Source organism: Idiotropiscis lumnitzeri, chromosome 15 (assembly GCF_059441095.1).
Source record: "Idiotropiscis lumnitzeri isolate Australia: NSW breed Sydney's pygmy pipehorse chromosome 15, RoL_Ilum_1.0, whole genome shotgun sequence".
Classification (NCBI taxonomy): Eukaryota; Metazoa; Chordata; class Actinopteri; order Syngnathiformes; family Syngnathidae; genus Idiotropiscis; species Idiotropiscis lumnitzeri.
In genome coordinates, this window is record NC_142405.1 from 3,297,506 (window position 1) to 3,313,218 (window position 15,713).

The following is a 15,713-nucleotide window of genomic DNA, read 5'->3' on the forward strand; positions in this document are numbered from 1 at the left end:
GTGAGGTCATCGCCGTTTGAGCAAAAAAATCTAGATTGCTATGAATTCCGTCGACACGTCGGTATGATTGTATCCTTTGGCCTACCTCAACCATGTTTTTTTTCTGTGTTTTTGAAAGCTATTTTCCTCTCAAAGGGTGAATGTTCTGAACTGGAGAGTTTTGGTTTGTCTCATTTCCTTTGTTTTTTTTTTTTCGGTTTGCTGTGACAGCGGAGCCGCTTGTTTCTATCGGGCTTGGACGTAGTGCATAATGGTAGTGATGGGAAAATGAAGCTTCAAATGTGCTTCATGAACCGGTTGATGTATTTTTTGATTCCTGTAGATGGCACTGTTGGTTTAGAAAATGCTAAGTCAGTGTGTTTTTAGCCCAATGTTGAACAGAGAGTGCCATCTACTGGAGTCCAAAAGTACTGCAACTGCTTTTATTTTTGAATATCTGGAGCAGGGTTGCAAATGGGTGAAACATTCACGGCTAATTTCTGGAAGATTTCAGCTAAATTTAAACGGGAAATGTCTTTTTAAAGTGAAAATATCGCTCTTATTGCAATTTGTGAACTTTTAAAGAAATTCTTTTAAATAAGGTGAATTCACTTTGGCGTGGATGGGAGTGGGCCGTGCTGTCGCCATTTTCCCTGGAGTTTTTTTTTTTTTTTTTTTTAATGACTGCTAAATGCGTCATTTGCAACTGCAATTTTCCAGTCCATTAAAAGTGATTGCTTAATAGCCATGTTATGTACGTGCCATTATGTGGAGTGTGCATGTTTCTTGCAAAACACGTGTATGTCAGTGCTTGTGCAACCACTGTGAGATGCGAGTGACCCATTACTGTGAGACATTTTCTCGATGACAAATATCCAAAACGAAATGATAGTATAAGATAAAATGTGTGATCTAGTAACCGGACAGGAGTTGCCTTCCACTTTGGTGACGCTTGTGTCAATGCTACTACGAGTATTGCTACAAACTCTTCACCTGTGTTGTCATAGTTACCTTGAAAAAGTAATTTAGTTCCTGTATTGATGACAGTACTTGGTATCCAGTTACTTCCATGTTTAGTGCTCATCCTGTGGCATTTTGTTGCCGAGGAACTATGTTGAAGTTCATTCAGGCAAAAGTGGTGCTTTGCTGCCCTCCTGTGGCATCTATCGTCAAGTATAAATCAGTTTCAATTCAATTTCAATTACTAGTGGAATTTGTGTGGCGGTGTTAGAAGAAAACCAAAGACAAATAGGGATGGGAAAATGAAGCTTTGAATTGGCTTCAGAAGCAGTTATGTTTTTTCACTCCTGTAGATGGCGCTTTCAGTTCAATATTGGGGTGAAAGTGCACTGACGAAACCAACAGTGCCACCTCGAGGGGTCAAATAATATAACAACTGTTTCATGAAGCAAATTTCAAACTTCGCTCATCACTAAAGAAAAGGCAAAGCAGTTATCGCTCATACTTTCGAATGTTGGTTTATTGCATGGTTTTATTGTCCAGGTACCTTTTTTCAAACGTTTTCCCTCTCTCTTGTTAAGTTATGAATGTGCTGACTTGGGCTGCTCGTTGATGACACTTCATGTTGCACATATTTACATACAAAAAAAAATAATAATAATTGTAACAATAATAATGATGATAATAATAAAGGCACTCTGATGGTTACTTATACATCTGTATGACATTTTGGGGGCTTGAAAATAAAATCTCAAAAGACTAAAATATGAAAAAAAAAAATGACATCCATAAATTAAATAATCTCCATGAAATGACAAATATATTAGCTTTATACTGCATCGAAATGACAAGATTTGAACATTCCATCAACTGGTTGTTTCTCCCCAGCAGCAACACGCGTCAGAAGACGCCAAGGTCGACTTTTTGTTTGTTCAACGTCAACGGGCGGCTTTTACTTCATGCTGAGAAGGAATGACGCTCCATTGTGGCTTTCAACATTTTCTGAACGTTCTTTAGAGTTGGTGACATTTGCGCACTTCTCTTCGTCACATCACTCTCACCTCCCGTACTATAAACTTTTATGAACTGCTCGTTTATTATAAAAGCTTCACGATGTGATAAATGCAAATCTTTTTTTGTTTATTTTTTTTTTTAACTCAAAGCTGATATGTAATTGTTTAACGTTCAAAATAACAGCTCCAACAATCATGTTGCTGCTTTATGCTACGCTGGCTTGTCAGAAAGAGGGGAAAAAAGGGGGGGGGGCTCGGTTGTTGCCATGGCAACAACCGCAACTCCTACTTTAGTGGTTTAATGTGGTCGACAATCCAGCACGCCTCGACTTGTACTAGCGCTAGCGTGCTTGCACAAACATTTGTGTATGTTTTTAGCATGTACATTCATTAGTCTAGCATCTTGTCATGTAAAAAAAAAATGCTCTGGATGTTTACCACGGTCAAGTCAGTAGGCCTCCACACCAGCAGGGGGTGCCATGGAGCAAATAGTAAGCGTTTCCGTCAAGGTAATACTTTCTTATATTACCTTCAAAATCCGATCGAGGCAATACGGGCTTGTGATAAGGAAAACTGCATTTCGGGTATTGCCATGGCAACCCCTCAACACCTGCTAAAGCCAGGACGCCTCACGTTGTGCTTGTAGAAAACCGTAAAGTCATCTCAGGTTATGCATTTCTGTACGTCCTTCAGCTTAGCATTTTTGTAGCGTCACAGATGTTATGGATGTTGACCAATGAAAGTCGATGAGGCGTCACACCTGCGATCGTGGGCCGCGTTATTACTTTCATTTAAGAACGCTTTTAAAGGAGACCATCCTTCCAGGCACCAAAATGAGAGGCACTGACTTTGTTGCTGGAATAAGCCTTCATTTGAAAATGCTTTGATTTGATGTGTCACAAAAGATTAAAACCTCAAATAGGCCAATTATAGATTTTTTTTTTTGCTTGGTTATATAATGATAATTCATCATCATCATCATCATAATAACTTGAAAGCTGCTTGCATAGATGTTCAAATCGACAATTATAATTGTTTTTGACATCTCCCTCACAGTTTTAGTAAGAGGCCATTTTACGAACGCTTGGGTGAAATGAACAGAATGGCCCAATCAAAATAATTTGACACCGTCAGGGTGGTCCTATCAATTTCGGGGAATAAAGTATCCCGATTATGGACTTGCTACAAGAAAAAAAAAAAAAAACGTCATTATAATCGAGGCGCTCAAAGTGCTGCCTAAAATGTCACCCAAAAAAAGAAAATTAGACATAAGTGACATTTAGAAATAAGTCATAAATATTATCCTTTTAAAAAGGATTGTGATAGTCTTCATGGGGGGGAAACAGGGGAGGGGGGGTCATCGATAGGATATCAAATTTTAAATAGTTAAATAGATATAAAATGTTATTTGTTACCACAAACTGTACACACCCGGCATCGAGACATATAAAAAGAATCGCATTAAGGGTGGTTACTTTAGAAAGGACGAGTGATTATAACACCGTAAAAAAAAAAAAATCTGCAGCGCTTTTCTGTAAGTGAACTTTACAAAGCTACATCGTGCGCCTCCAACGAAGCACTTCCTGTTTTGCTTTCCACCCACTTCCTGTTCGCCTTCTCTCGTCTGCGCGCGTCTCAGTCGATCTTTTCCACTTTTCCGATAATCTTCTCCTCAAAGACGGGCAGCGTGGCGTCGTCCTCGCGCACCTCCTCAAACACCACCCCGCAGTCAAACTCGTCGCTCACCTTTTTGAAATAATACCTGCCAACGGGGAGTGGAAGCAGATTTTTTTATTTGATATTGAATCCGTTTTAGTAATAACACTGATCAACAATTAATTTGAATATGCTTTGCAATTTGCGCAGCTGAATAAAGCGAGGTCGTTTTGAGTCTGACCTGTAGTTTCCTTTCTTGGTCAGCAGCTCTTTAAACTGGCCGAGCGTCACCGGGCGGCCCTTGACGGACGTCCTGTACGGTATGGGCTCGCCGCAGAAGTAGTACGCCACCGTCACGCTGTTGCACGCTTGCTTTTTAGTCGCTTTGTGCCTGCGGATACACAGGAGAATATCTTTCGTTAAAGCTGGGAAGGGAGTGCAAGCTTAAAAAAAAATTTTTAAAAAAGAAAAAGAAAACACAAATGGGAGCGTTGAAAGTGTGTGAATGTGTGACAGAAAAAAACAAAACAACCAAAAGTACAAGGTGAGCGATGCTTGCATCTGAGCGCCATCTACTGATGGGGAAGTGAAGTGCAGCATTCATAACATCAAGTCACGTGAAAATGTCCACATGCTGTCACACGCATGGCAAGGCAAGAGAATCCCATGAGGTCATTTTAATTCAGAAAAATGAAGAAATAAATTCTCTGCTGGGAAAAAAAAATCAGCAATGACTGAATTGATGAAAATTGAAATCTTAAGTAACAAAAAAAAAAAAAGAAAAAAGGTGGGCGGGGAAGATGGACATTTAATCGGGGACGCTGGCGGACATACTCGGGCTCGGAGAGCTCGCAGTCCGACACGGCGGGCATCACGCTGAGCGGCGGGAACAGTGCAGGCCTGAGTGCAGTGCGACCGCGCTGGATCACCTCCATCACATACCTGAAGGAGCCAACGAGCGCCATCTTTGTTAGACGCGCACGTTCGCACTACTCAAAGGGATTCTGTCCGCGTTGGTAAACGGTGGGGAAATTTCCAGAACCGCTCGAGTGGGACCGCAGTCGGTGAACCTGGATGAAGCGGTGGAACACCGTAAAATGAGGAATAAGTGGGCGTGGACTTACCGCTGCTTGGGCTGCAGCGTTCCGGACTTGATCATCTTCTCCTCCGCAAGCCGCCGGCGGACCTCCTCCAGCTGGATGAGGGGGCTCGGGGCCGGGTTGGGGGGCATGGTGGGATCCTGGATGAAAGGATGCGACGGCTGCACGTTGTCCCGAGCGCAGCCGGGATGGCCCGGGACCTTCTTGGAGCCGGCCGTGCTTCTAAATGTCGATAACCAGAAATCAAACAACTGGCCTGGCGACGCTTGTTGATGACATCATCATCGTTTCTGCCTCAGTGTAAAAATGACGGAATCCAGTTTTTCCCGCCTGCGCAGAAACTACCGCGCTAAGCTAACTATGGCCATGCTAACCGCTACGCTAATGTAAACTGTAGTGAAGCGAAACACGGGAATCTTCTCCGAATGTTCTGAAAGTATGACTTACCCGTACGGGCTCCTCTTGTGTCGGATCATCTCCTTCTGTCCTTCCATGAGCCACAGGAGGATCTTCTGCTTCTTCTCCATGTCTTCCACGGGCGCCGTTGCGTCCTCGCCACGCTTGAACGCTCGTCTACACGGCGCACCGCCTTTGCTCCTGCACGACAGCGTAATTTTTTGTGAGCGCGGAAGAAGACGACACCACAGGCGCAGCGTCGCAAACGTACCCGTAAGTTGCATGCTCCACGTTTGCGGCCGCCACGCACCAAGATGACTCCGACGCATGTGTGTGATGCTTGCAGTGGTGACCCGACTCTCCCTTGACGGCGTGCCTGGACGGATGTTTTCCCTGAGCCCCCCAAGGCGGCGCCGCGCCCGCCGTCCCTCTGAAAGCGTCCGGTGAGCGGGACTTGGGAGAGTGGCGGCCCGTTCCCGGCGACTGGCAACCCGGCGTTTTCATGACGCGTTGGACGTGCTCGTCCAGGATGCTCTCGGGATTCTCCTCGTGGGCGTCTCGCAGGAAGGGGCCGTAGTAGTCGGCGTAGTTGTGTGGATGAACGCCAGCGGGGTAGCCTTCATCCTCTTCCTCGTCCTTTGGTGAGAAATTTACACTTAAAATGTTAGCTTCACTATCACCGACTATTTGCAAACAATTAATGATTTTTCCCCACAAGATGGCAGCATTTCATCACCAGTATCAAAACCACAATTCTATTACAAACCTGGAGTCAATCCACGCGTGTTATTTTTTTCATGATGCTTGAAAATGTGCCCAGATTTGCCATCTTTGACAACTTGATTGATATGCAGGCACAAAGTGAGGAATGCGCAGTCAATTACTGTAGCATCCAGCGCTAAGGCTCTCAGGATAAGCTAATATTACCGTGTTTGGTTTTGTCAATACTCTGAGAAAACGGGGAGATGCAGTGGAGATTGTATATTACATTTAATAAAACGTGGAGTCTAATAATCGTGGAATCCAATGCTAAGGCACCAGCTAGCGTGTGTGTTCATTCGCTGCCACTTTCATTCGGATCCAAACCAAACCAAAAACTTGGCTCTGCCTACTGAGGCCCGTTTCACTGGCACTCAAGTGACATCAAACGGCTGCCACGCTGTTCCCGGCTTACAAGCGCAGGTGCTCCATCTGATTGGATCGCCGACAGGCCCTTAGACAGAACTCGCCAAGCGATTCATGTAACGCTATCATTATTTTTTTTTTAGCCCTCTCTTAATAGCTGGCCTCGTTTTAATTTCATTGAAGTCTCCTTTGACGACTTTAAACGCGTTGACCGGTGCTTCAAGTGCCGCACGGGTAAACTGCGATGAAATGTCATGGATTTCAACGCTTGTCCTCTCTCTGAATGCGAATCGTTTCGTGAATGACATTCACGTGCGATAAAACAAAATTGAGGACTTGAAGTGGATTCAGCGGACCAAATTGGAAGAAACGTACCATTCGTAACCGCCTGAGTCGATCCTCCGTCTCCCTCTCTCTCAAGACGCCCTCCAAGCGGAGGATCAGGTCGGCGGCGAAGCGCTCCGGCGCCACGTGAATGTCCTTCGGAATCCTGCTGGTGCGCTGGAAAGGGACGAGGAGGGCGACATCGCAAATTTGAGCACATTTTTAGTTCAGAACCTTTTACGCAAGACGTTTCTTAGGAATTTATATTGGCGCGGCGATCCGGACAGCCTTTTAAATTAAAAGTGTTCTCGCTCAGAATGAAATGAATAAATCTCAAAGGCTAATCCTCAAACCAATATCATCTTGAAACAGATGACTTTACATTCGGTGAATTCATGCTGACTTCATTAGGAGGACACATGATGGAGGATTAGCGTTGTAAAATGCAGTCAATTCACACCGCCTCCCGATTGGTCGGCCTAATTAGGGCTGCACGGGGTGGGGGGGGGGGGGGGCATCCGGCTGTCACAGGGGAGCCTTCTCGTCGGCTTGGGCGCAGCTTCCGAAAAGCAAGGCGCTACGTTTCCTTTCCCCGCTATTCTTGCGCTCCCTCACAGGCCTCCCAGCACACACACGGCAAATACGTGTGCACCGTCTCCAGGGGTGCGCGTGAAACCAGACAAATACGGCAGAGACAGACAGTTGAAAGAAACTGAGAGGGAAATCGGAGGGAGGAGGGGCTAACCCATGAATAACTCACGGGGATGAGAGGCAGCGGCACGCGCCCGTTTGCTCGAGCGCTCTCGTGCATCTCCCGCCGATGAGGTTTGTGGTATCTGTAGGGCGGGATGCCATCTCTGGAATCAACAAAAACATTTTCAGAAATACACCCGCAAATAAACAACACTTGAAGCCGTTCAACTAGAAAAGAGAAGAAATAGATGAAAAAAAGACATACACGCTGCCGTCGGTGAGGGAAAGCGTGTCGGCGTCGCTGGACACACTCTGCTGCTCACTGTCGTTGGCGCTGGTGGCCGGAGCCAATGCATGACCGGCGTTGGCATAGTAGCGGTCCACGGGCTCCCGACCGGGTGTATGTCTGGCAGAAAGACATAAATTAACCTCAACGGTGTACCTCAAGGTTCTGTTTTAGGGACCTTGTTCATTGCAAAAGTTTTTAACAAATTCTCCTGCATGGCAAAGTTAAAAATGACACGCATGTGGCATTCATTATCATTTTCGCACCCTCGTGTCACTTTGGACTGTCACTTGAGATATTTTTCAATTACTATCGTGTCTTTCGTCTAGTAGAAAGACTGAATTGTTTTAACTTAAAAAACCAAGAGGTGTTCCACAGAGTACAATCCCAATACCACTCCTGTTTTGTTTTTTTTTCATCAGCTAAATACATCAAATAATTCAAAGTTATCAACTTAACACCTGTGGAAAAGTGTCACCTTTGAATTTAAAAACAAAACTTTGTTTTTATTGCCTAGGTAACAAAGGTTGTTTTCCGTTTCCCGCTGCTGTGATTACTACATCGTACGGCAAATTTTAACAAGGCAAGTGTTGCGCATCAAACATCTCCGACATTCATTTGACATCGCTTCACATTCTGCGCTCGAGAATACTTCTGACAACGCTTCCCGCACATGAATTATAGATGTTCGGCATCGTCTTTTTTATTCACATTGGAAGTCCCTAAAGCATTCAACCGGGCTCCCTTCCTGTTTAGAATGCACATGCTCCCAGAAAAGAAAAAAAAAAAAGGAGGCGAGGCTCAATGAGAAACCTTTTGGAACCGGCTAATTCCTTCGGCTTCCACAGCCGTTAATAATGGAAATGTATGCAACAAGCGGAGTACAGAGCACGGAGTAAGGGGACATAAGGGAATTACGAAAAGGAGAGGGAAAAAAAGTGAGCTTTATCGAAAGGTCAATAGAGAAAGCCGAGAAGTGTCTTCTTTACAAAAGCCAGGATGATTGATTTTTGAACGGGAGATCGCACCTTTAGACGTGCGTCTCCGTTATTATTTATACATCCGAGAAGTGTTGTGCTTCACATGTCTGAAATCACTGCAGCACTGAGTTGCGCAGACCTATTTTTTTTTTTCCCTCTCTTTCCTGAGATTTCAAACGCTATCAATATTGATCGCTCGCACTCGCCTTTGGTTGTGTTCTTAGCGCAAGTCTGTGGCTGGAATGTCCTGTCAGTGCACTCACTTTGCCAGCGTTTTGACTTTCCCTTACAACAAACACTAGCAATCATTTAGTGGCGACTTGGATGGTGCAATTTATAACATAGTCCAAAAAAATAAGAGGTTACATTGTTTGTACATTTTTGTTTTTTATTCATTGGTATTTAAATGTTTGCTTTGTTTAAAAAGTGTTTTTTTTAAGACTTTAAAAAAAAGAAAATGGTGCCGTTCATGCGATAAGAGTCCTCTGTGAATATCTTAACGCCGTATTTAATCTCATCTTGAACCGTGGATGCCCGAGGAAAGCTTTGATAACCAATATTCATCTTATTATATTATTGAAACTAAGAAAACAAAGCAACTCCTGGAGATAGGCGGCACATCGTATTTAGACTTAAAGCCAAAGTGGCAGCACAAGAAGCTGCCTCTCTGATTTACAAAAAAAAAAAAAAAGTGAACGCTCCCCTAAAGCCTCCTCATCAGCCCAACAGAAGTACTTGGAATTCTTCATGCACCATCTGCCTCTTATCTCCCGCTACACACATTTCATCTCGCATTTCGGGCAGCTCTGGAGTTGGCGGCAGGGGGGGGGTTACTTCCAATTCAGCAGTTCGCAGAAGAAAGCCCGGGGGTGAAAATAATGAAGCTGTGAGGAGTTACCTGTACTCTTCCTGGAATCTTCCCGCGGTGCGATGCGACGGTGTCTCCGTGAGCAGCCGGCTGCCGGGCGTCAGGTCGCACTCGGTCGCCTCTTCCGACTCCTGGTCGCATCTCCACTCCTCGTGCTCGTTCAACGTCGGCAAATAACCCGCCAGGTTCTTTGTGTTCGCCGAAAGTGGGCTTTGATCGGCGTACGGCTTGGGACTCTCCCCCCCGGCCTGAGCGTGTTCCAAATATATATCCGATTTGAGGAATAAAGGGTACGTGTTTTCCTCCATTGCGGTCTGGATCTCCGTCTGAGCCTGGTCGAACATGGCCGGATCGATATGGAGCTTCATCACGCAGTCTTTGATGAAAGACTTGGTCGCCGGTTTGATCTGCCTGGAAACGATACCGTTGTTGTCCAGAATGTACTTTTTATAGATGGCTTTCGCCAGTTTTAGCCGCTTCTCATCGCTGCCCTCGGCGGCTTCCAGTTTGCGGAAGCCGCTGCACGCGAACCAAAAGTCCAACAGGTCGGCGCAAGCTTCCTGCTTGAGGAACGTCCTGAACAGGTGGATGCCATCTTGGTCGTCCAGCAGCGAGTGAAGCGACTCCGCCCATCTCAGATAAGGCGGCGTCGGAGAGGCGCTGCCCTCCGGCTCGTAGCCCAGGTCCTGGTCCGGCCGCCTGGGCGTGGCCACGGGCGCCTCGCATTTGAGGCTTTTGGATGGCGGGAAGGCGGAGGCGTGGCACTCGGTGAGCACCAGCTCGCCCTCTTCCCCAGGGACTGGCGGTCTGGGGGCATCCTCATTGAAGCTGCCGCCCAGGTCCACCAGGAAGCCCCCGTGGTTGCTCACGCTCATAGTCCCGGCATCCAAGTGGAACGTCTCCGTCGAGCACCAGCGACACGATTTCGAGATCCGGATGCCTACTTACGCCACAGCAAAGTAACTCCTGCATGGGGGGGGGGAAATGCATCCATAAGACCCACAACACTCGGGCATATTATTATTCTGCACAGTCAGCTTATTTATGAAGGACTCAAGTGGCCAGTTCCGAGCTGAAGAATAAAATTAAAGCAAATTCAGCACAAACCCAGAGGAATGTATCACATATGTTTAAATCATAAACTAGCTTGCTACGTGGTTTATTTTATAATAAAATATAATGAAAGTGTGCACATAAAGAACGTGCGAGGTACGGTATGTTCACTTACGATTTTACTTGAGCTCAATGCAACTTTCTGCCTGGCAACAGGATCAAGTAATGTCTTTTTTTTTTTTTTTTTTTTTCCAAACCAGCTAAAGTTATGCATTGTAGTGTATCACAATGAAAGACTCATTTCGGCTTTGGAACATTAATTAAACTGCTATTAGCTCACATGTACTGAAAATGCATCTTAATTCATTCTTAAGTCACACGTTATTTGTTTTTCAGTCGTCCTCGTTGCAGGGTGAGCTGAAAAGCCTTTCATGTGTCAGGATTTTAAAAGGTCATTCAAGTGCAAATGTGTCATTGGCCTTAGTGTAATGCAAACACGCCACGGAGCACATCTCAATTGTTGTAGGGTGTGGTTTTGAATTGCATCGACAAGCGTCTCGGGTAAATGCGTGACACGCTCGTGATGTTTGCTTTTGACACGCTTCAGCTCAAGCTGCATTAAAAAAGACACTTTTAAAAAAATACCGACCGCCATCATAGGCTGCTTCAGGGCACACCCACTCCCTGTCTTGCCTCACGTGCACTCCAAACATGATTTCATAGACCGAGTTTAAAAAAAAAAGGTTTTTGCTGTAAATAATGATGACAATCAAAGTCGCGTTTGTCTGCAATGCTGGACTTTACAAAAGTGTCGCGCAGAAGTATTTGTGAATTCATTGATTGGATTGCATTCCTAAGTGTGTCATTCCTAAGTGCAGTTGGCAATGCATGTTCTCACCATATTTGTGTAAATTTTTTCCCCAGTACTGTAAGAATTGTTCATTGGTGTGAATAGTTGTTTTTGTCTATCGTACACCGCCTCTCATCATAAATGTGCTGGAATGAGCGTGAGCTCAGCCAAGACCCAAGTGAGGATAAATAAGGACTATAGAAAATGGATGGATGGATGTCGTAAGGTGAATTAGTTTTTTTTTCCAGTGTATTTGGCAATTTGTCGTCAGGTGGAGCGTTTTGTTTATTCAGTGTGTTTGAGTAGTAAAGTTTAACTGGTTGTGGTTTGGAGGCACTAATTAACTGGTAATTTGCGAAGGTGTTTTGTTATATCGGCGTATTGATCTCTACGTGGGCTGCTCGCGGATTGATATTTAGATTCGTTGACCTGCCAAGGCAGGTGGGTCGTTTTGAGGACGTCCTGCCAGGTACGTGTAGCAACGTGTCATTAATTGTTTGTCGTCGGTCGTCTTTTGACGTGACGGAGCATCGTCCGCATTCATGTAAAAAAAATGAACGTGAGAGCGGCGGCCAAAGTGGGGGAGGGGCGCCTGAAACTAACTCGGTGTCCACACGTAATACACGCACACACACACACACACACATAGCGAGCCTGCAGGCCTCCGACAAGTGCACAACTTTGTGCCACTGTTCACCCGTGGACATGTCCGCGCCGCCTCCGCCGTTCGCGCGCGCATAAAGTAGTCCGCGCGAGAGGCGAGACCATCGCCGACACTTCTGCGGACGTCGAGAGCGGGTGCACACTCGGGATATTTCCACGCGCATTTCCGATCAAATTTTTCCAACGAGCAGCAAAGCGACGGCAGCGCACGCATTTAATCTCTTATCTGCCTCCCTCGCCCCTCTCTACTGACTACCGCAATCTCTCCTCCGCTGTCAGCGCGAGCCCCATACAAAAGTGACAAATACTTCACCTTCTCGGCCCCGCGGAACGCAGCGGGCATCTGGATCGGAACCAGCAGCGGCCTCGGACGGTTTCATACTTGAGGATGGCGAGAGTTTTGAAGCGTAACAAAGAGGACAGTCGGCGGCTGTCAGCCTGGTAGTCTCTCTCTTCTCTTCTAATGTGTCTGCAGCAAGATGGTGCGCGGCGCCCCTAGCGGCCAATGCGCGCATTGCCGCTGCCCACAACTACAGTTGTACTGTACGTTCTACAAGTCTTCGTCGCAGGGCCGGGTCGAGGCAAGGGCAAGAGGGGGGCTTGGCCCCTTCAAATAAATGTTGTGACCCCCCCCCTTCACCCTTTAAACTAAATCCCCTAAAATAAATTATTAAATTATATTACCCGCTCCCTGCAACACACTGAGCACAAATTATCTGAGCGCGCAAACCCCTTAAGAAAGAAATCAACTATTTGGAACATTCGTCAGTAGAAAGAACACACTGGTGAGCTCAGCAACACCAAAAGACTTGGATAATCACAGAAAACAACTGCAGTGGATGATTGAATATTTTTTTTTCTCTGCAGAAGAAAAACCCTTCACCGCAGTTGGCCAGAGTGAGGACACTCTCCAGAAGGTAAATGCATGCGTGTCAACGCCAACAATCAAGGTAAGACTTCACCAGAGCGAATACACAGCGTTCACCACAAGATGTAAACCGCTGATGAGCCTTCGAGCGTTTTATTGTGTTGCCTTCAGGGACGTTCGGAAATCCCAGCTTTCTATCGACAGTATCCATTGATCTCTGTCAGGGGTTCCTTTTAGGGACCGTCTAAAATATCCAACCGAGTGGATTCATTCCACCAATGCAGCTTTGTGTTCTACGGTACTGTGAGTTTGTGAATTTATTTATTCATAAGTGCGTAATAGACCAAAGATACAAAAGCTGTTATTTACTGCCTTGTGAGCTCAACATTAATTAATAACATGTCAAATTTCTCATTGTAAACCAACGTTGGCATCTGAAAATGATTGTAGGGGAGTCCGCTGATGTATCAGCATTTGCTCAGAGTTAACTTCACAACAAAGGAAGACACACTTTGTTTTCCTCTTAACACGGCACAGCAATTTCCTGTGTTGCGCCGCTCAAAGCCCACCTGGCACTTTTAATTATGTCATCACTTGACTTTAAAGTAGAAAAGAGAGACGGAACGAGGCAAATATTGCCAAAGAGGCCAGCTCAGATCCGTTTTCATACCTGGCAGCCGGCGAGCACTCGCTCAGTTCTGCTGCACTCGGGATGAATGCTGGAAGCGCATGAGACGGGGCAGCCAAATTGATTTGAGCAACAGAAAGTGCGGGAATTTGTTTCACAGTCGAAGCCCGCGCAAACGTTTCAAGCCAGAAACAGTTTAGAAAGATGGATGGACAGACAACTTGCATTAGGTCGTCCAAGATTTTTTTTTTTTTTTTTTATGTGATAGACCCCACAAAGTGTGAGGAAAATAATCACCAAGTGCATTATTGTTTTTTTCTTGTCATGTGTACAATTACCAGTATCGGGTCGAAAAAAAAATTCAGTTTTACCTCGTTTTTGAACGCCTCCCCTCTGCATCCTCCACCCGTACGTCCAATTCTTGAGGATTCCATAGCAAAGTTAAGACATGCTTCAGGTTGACGTAAAATCCACCTCACGTCCATGAAAGTGAAAAATCCAGCAAAGTTAAAACGTCGCCAGGGTTGCTCTTTGCCATCCATTTGTATCTGGAAGAGAAAAAAAGTTTTCCTTTAGTTTTCCAGAATACTTCAAAATGACTCAACTTGAATTGGAAAGCATAGCTTAAAAATATATAAAAAAATATATTTTGCAAAAGAGTCTCATTCTCGGCTCCAGACGACGCGCATGTTTTCCTCTCATTGGGGGGCTTGGCGTCGGCCTTTGTTCCACGCATCAGTGTGGATTTGGATGCCCTCGCTTAGGCCTTGAATGAAATAGGCTTATCTCAGCTGCGGACGAACAAAAGCCCGTCAAAGATGTTTGGAGGAACGCTTCTGTTCTCAAAGCACACAAAGGTGTCTCGCCTCGAAAGCAATCGCAAGCGGAACGTACAGTACTGAAATGTCCCTAAAAACTACAACTTTAATTAAACAATCAAGAAAGACGCCTGAAACCATTTTTTTTTTTTAAATTCACGTTCGCTTTGAATATGAAAACATTTCAGATTGATTTATTTTGCCGTCAGAAAATATCCGTCGGAGTCCTGCTGATGTTCTTTGTCCTGGTCGAATGTCTCGCGACGAACAAGCCGTTGGAGCGGAATAAACAGCAGGATGGAGAAAATTCCGGACTTGTTTAAGTAGAGCCAAAAGATCCACGCGGATAAATGGATGAAATAAAGTCCGCAAGATGTCCGACGTGAGGAAAGTGCATCATCGGACAATGAAATCAGATGTTGTGGGTCTCCAGCCGCCTCTCGGTGGGATGCGCGTTCATCGGTCACGTCAAATGATGCGCTCCGCTTTTGATGACAATCCAGACACGGCGGCACCCGCGTGGCGCCGACACGAAACACAGACAATGGACCGATATGACGATGAGCCGCGCCAAGGAACCAGACGTCCTACCTGCCGCGCTCGCTTCTGGTGGGCTTCCCGGTGGTCGGCCGCCGCCGCCGGGCTACGGCTCCAGCAGCCGCCTTCGTGGTCGGCAGCAAAGACCGCCGCCATCTTTGATCACCAGCGAGTCCATCTGGCGAGGGTTCTTCCCTTCTCCGGTCGTCTCTTTCTCTGTTCCAGCCCCTCTCTGTGTTGTCGGTGGTGGGGCGAGGGGGGGGGGGGTGCTGTCATTTTCCATCCGGGCTACTCAGCAGGGGGGCATCTTGAACACGCTGCATTGGCTGTTGTCCTGATCCATGCCGCACGTCCGCCGACCACACGCGTTGTTCTCGGAGTGACGGGGCTAGCCCACGGAAGGTTTTAGTTTCCATGCGTCTGTCGTCTCCAAAATTCTTCCCGATTGTCCCCGAATGCGCATCACGTCCGGCATGTTGTCGGGTTTGCCATTGTGCCTTATTTCCACATCTACAAAGCAAACTTAATGAAAGTTGTTCTTATTATGATGGCGTGCACAACAAGAGGTCGTCATAAGTTCAATTAAACGGAGACAGATTGGGAGGGGGGCGTGACATTTGAAGAGAAGTGGGGGTTGCTTTATTATCAGCTGCTTATCCTTCAGTTGGATTTCACACTAACACGTCTGGTTATGCTCAGGGTCATGATCCTTCTCACAATGATTAGTTCATTTTCTGCGGCTTCACCGCTAAAAAAACACAAAAAAAAACACCAGACAGACCAGCATGCTTTTGTTGTGTTTTCATGTTGGTCTTGCAGCACAACAGCAAAATGCTGGTCTTGCTGGTGCCCACCTGCATGACTCCAGGTGGTCAACGGTTATCGGCAGTTCCTGGCAGGCCCCCAGCAACCGGCT

At 46.0% G+C, this 15,713-nt stretch overlaps 1 protein-coding gene across 3 annotated transcripts; it reads right to left on the reverse strand.

The window, feature by feature from the left end:
* Positions 1-1,447: 1,447 nt before the first annotated feature.
* On the reverse strand, positions 1,448-15,709 carry axin1 (axin 1). 3 transcript variants are annotated; one of them, XM_088316142.1, is made up of 13 exons: positions 15,652-15,667; positions 14,852-15,545; positions 13,814-13,990; positions 9,411-10,346; positions 7,512-7,652; positions 7,314-7,410; positions 6,605-6,730; positions 5,376-5,740; positions 5,156-5,305; positions 4,733-4,930; positions 4,443-4,550; positions 3,850-3,999; positions 1,448-3,714 (listed from the first exon to the last, which is right to left on the reverse strand). In XM_088316142.1, the coding sequence occupies exons 4-13, from the start codon at positions 10,253-10,255 to the stop codon at positions 3,588-3,590; spliced, it is 2,307 nt and encodes a 768-aa protein (XP_088172268.1). In that variant the 5' UTR covers positions 10,256-10,346; positions 13,814-13,990; positions 14,852-15,545; positions 15,652-15,667; the 3' UTR covers positions 1,448-3,587. The 3 variants fall into 3 exon arrangements, with proteins under 3 accessions (XP_088172268.1, XP_088172270.1, XP_088172269.1); XM_088316144.1 differs by lacking the exon at positions 4,443-4,550 and having other exon boundaries at positions 14,852-15,709; XM_088316143.1 differs by lacking the exons at positions 13,814-13,990; positions 14,852-15,545; positions 15,652-15,667 and adding an exon at positions 12,260-12,416.
* Positions 15,710-15,713: the final 4 nt, after the last annotated feature.